Source organism: Salvelinus namaycush, chromosome 13 (genome assembly GCF_016432855.1).
Source record: "Salvelinus namaycush isolate Seneca chromosome 13, SaNama_1.0, whole genome shotgun sequence".
Classification (NCBI taxonomy): domain Eukaryota; kingdom Metazoa; phylum Chordata; class Actinopteri; order Salmoniformes; family Salmonidae; genus Salvelinus; species Salvelinus namaycush.
The window spans coordinates 16,609,453-16,613,324 of NC_052319.1; the positions used below are offsets into that span (position 1 = coordinate 16,609,453).

The following is a 3,872-nucleotide window of genomic DNA, read 5'->3' on the forward strand; positions in this document are numbered from 1 at the left end:
CTCCAGAGTTCCTCTGTGGAGATGGGAGAATCTTCCAGAAGAACAACCATCTCTGCAGTACTCCACCAATCAGGCCTTCATGGTAGAGTGGTCAGACGGAAGACTCTCCTCAGTAAAATGTACATGACAGCCCGCATGGAGTTTGCCAAAAGGCACCTAAAGGACTCAGACCATGAGAAACAAGATTATTAATATTCAAAACAAAATACTTTGACTTTTACTCAAGTAGTATTTTACTGGGGTACTTTCACTTTTACTTGAGTAACTTTGTATTAAGGTATCTATAATTTTACTCAAGTATGACAATTGGGTACATTTTCCACCAGTGCCACGCAGTCATGAGTGAACAGGGAGTACAGGAGGGGGCTGAGCACGCACACCTATATGGGGCCCTGTGTTGAGGATCAGCGTGGCAGAGGTGTTGTTCCCTTTCTTCACCACTTGGGGTTGGCGTGTCAGGAAGTCCAGGACCCAGTTGCACAGGAAGGGGTTCAGACCCAGTATGTATTATGTACCCAAATGTATATGGGTGTGTAAGTGGGTTATTATTGTGTGGAATCAGGCCAAAAGCAGCTACCGTATCCCTACTACACCTATATAGGACATCCTCTACTTCTACAACACAGCTTTCACACTTGCTTTTTCAACACTGTCCACAGTTCTAAATCACCGTCTGGATACCTGGATTTTTATGGTTTGAAATAGTAAACCCAGTCCCATAACACTCAACAATCTGTGTTTTTTTCAGGGGCCGAATTGAGAATGACAACCAAAACCTAGAACAGCATGTTTGGAGTGTTGCTGAGGGGATGGATGCTTTTCACATGAGGTAGGTGCAGTCCTGCTAGTGCCCTGCTGTAATTTATGTCACCTCAAATTCCTGTATCATGGTTAGTAAACGAATGCTCTAGTAGCTTGGATTAGTAAACCAGGTTTAACCAACACAAAGGCAAATGCTTTACCCTTTCTGAACATAAACCTATTCTATCATATAGGTTAGGGGAGGCTTATCACATGACTGGATTTGTTTATGAACCTATTCAAACATGGCATGATAGAGGTGTCATTGAAATGTCCCCATAAAATAGCATGCGCTTGCGTTAGACAACAAGCGCTCATGCGCTTAAGCGGCAAGGCATGCTTCTATTTATTTACGGTCTGTTGTTTCTGGGCTTCGACAGAAGGTGGCGTCGTCCTCCGTGTATTGACTTCTTTCAAAAAACCTCTTTACCCTTATGAAAATGTTGCATTATAATCTCAGAAGGGAATTCTGAAATTGTTAAACCTATACAAATGCTCTCTACTGAATATAGGTCAGTTATAGTTAATCGTTTAATTGTGCATGTATTTAGGATATTAGGCATATTACTAGAACCAGTTCAATTGTTTTTACGTTATAATAATGTTATGCACATAAAGTGACATCGACATAGTCATTCGTAGCCAATACCTACAATAAGGTGCTCATTCGCAATATTAAAACACCTACTTATGTATTAACTAATAGCATTCTAATTGATCAATAGCTTGCACAGCTGCATAGGCGTATGCTTTAATCCACAGGCCTATTGGTGAATCGAATCAAATTAGAAATACGCAAAGGGGTAGGCTATTTATTACGCATATACATTTCTTGCTATATGGATTTCGATATGCATGTCGATAAGCACGACCATAGCAACGTGCATGTGGCCATAGCAACGTGCATGTGGCCACAATAATAAAAAGAAATGTGCACTTTGTTTGGCATGGCCTGAATGGGTGGAGCGTATGTTATGGTAGGCAGGCTACTGCGCAGTTTTGCTTTCTGCTCCCTCGTCAGTGTGTATGCTGCGGCCGCAGTGGTAGTAGTCCGACCGTTGTGCCGTCACGTAGCATGAACCCCGCGCTGCGTCCTACAGAGGAGGACACTGTTCCCCAATGCTTCTGAGGGGAAAACGAGGATGAACCATCCAAAGCGCACGTCGGGCCTGTAAACACATTGACTTTACGTTTGTTGATAGGCTATCATTGTTGTGGATTCATCGAGGAGCCTATTGAACATTTAAACGCTGTTTTAGGTCATCACATAGGTTCTGTAGAGAAGCTAGACGTTCCTTTCACCTGCTATTGAAAACGGGCAACAGTTTCTCCAACATATCTGCTTTCCAATCCCTTCACATTGTGATGCTGGGGTTGGATTCGGCTGGCAAAACGACTGTTCTTTATCGTCTGAAATTCAACGAATTCGTAAACACCGTGCCAACAATTGGATTCAACACTGAGAAAATCAAACTCAGTAATGGTACGGCAAAGGGGATCAGCTGTCACTTCTGGGACGTCGGAGGCCAGGAGAAGCTCCGACCCCTATGGAAATCCTACAGTCGGTGCACGGACGGCATCATCTATGTGGTGGACTCGGTAGACGTCGATCGGTTGGAGGAGGCTAAAACGGAACTGCATAAAGTTACCAAATTCGCGGAGAACCAGGGGACACCGCTGCTGGTGATAGCAAACAAGCAGGACCTGCCCAAATCTCTTCCAGTCGCGGACATTGAAAAACAGCTGGCTCTCCACGAGCTCACCCCATCCACCACATACCACGTTCAACCTTGCTGCGCCATAATTGGCGAGGGACTCCACGAGGGTATGGACAAATTATATGAGATGATAGTAAAGCGGAGAAAGTCTTTAAAGCAAAAGAAGAAACGATAACGACCGCCAATGGGTCGTAGCCTATGGATCATGCATTAACCTAAACCTACGCAACATTACTGTATCTAAATGCTGTTTGGGTATGCCAATGTTGCCCTAAAATGACATTTACTTTGCGGTGATTGTTGTATTTCCTTTCATTGGGTTGTAAAAGTTGCTGACGCTGTGAATCCTATAGCTGAATGATGCTTTTGCACGCAAGAGGGTGATCCTATTGGTGCAAGATATTTACTAAGGTTAACCTAAACAAACTTGATATTACTTTTATCATAGGAACAAAAGCATTGATAAATGAATGCGGGCTGGCCCGTCATTTGCTGCTTTACCATGGACTATAAATCTGTAGCTCAACATGTTATTTTGAAGAAGCATCCCATACAGTATAGACCTATACTGTGATGGACTATGGACATTCTGACGGAATGCTTCTTTGGACAGCAAGTTTTACTTTGCACGTTAAGTGGATGTGGGTCACAATGAAATGGACCCTGTTCATTCAGAGAGAAGAAATAAACTGAAACCAAGATATCTGTATTATGAAAGTCACACCTCAGTCCCTTTATGGGTTTATTAATGCAGAAGTTAACAAGGCTTTGGAGCGTTGAAGTTTACTATGCTGGTGGACTGAGGATAACATTGTCTGCAACGTGGTCCACTACTTTGCACTTTTAATTTCCTAACAAAATAGTAGAGTACTACACTGTATAGCAAAAAAACGGGCTGTGTATGTACCAAAAAGCCAAAATTGAATTATTTTTGGAATATTAAAATATATACAAAATGCATTGTGACTGATTACTTTTATTTCCATGATGTGATATAGGAATGTCAATGTAATCTACAGTAAGAGGATAATGTCAACAGCTGGCCAAGATGATGGTGGTCAACAGGAGATGTATTTTAAACCTGGTGAACTATTGACCTGAACACATGGACTGGTTTGTCTCTACATCTCCCCTGAGAGACCCTCACATTTCAAAGGTGTGTATCAGGGAGGGAAGAGGAAGACAGGAGGGTTGGTCACAGTCTATCAATGAACTAATGGGAATCTATTCAATGTTGTCACTTGATTTCCCAAAATGTCTCTATTTAACACATGCTCATACCCATCGTGGTTTGTGAGTTGGTGTTAGAATGTAGAGGTTTTGGATAGGCCTACCTGTTGGTGTTGGATGAGT

At 42.4% G+C, this 3,872-nt stretch overlaps 1 protein-coding gene across 1 annotated transcript; it reads left to right on the forward strand.

Annotated features, from left to right (window-relative positions):
* The first annotated feature begins 1,799 nt into the window (after positions 1-1,799).
* On the forward strand, positions 1,800-3,479 carry LOC120058291 (ADP-ribosylation factor-like protein 4C). Its single transcript, XM_039006843.1, has one exon. The coding sequence runs from the start codon at positions 2,167-2,169 to the stop codon at positions 2,692-2,694; it is 528 nt and encodes a 175-aa protein (XP_038862771.1). The 5' UTR covers positions 1,800-2,166; the 3' UTR covers positions 2,695-3,479.
* The last annotated feature ends 393 nt before the right edge of the window (positions 3,480-3,872 follow it).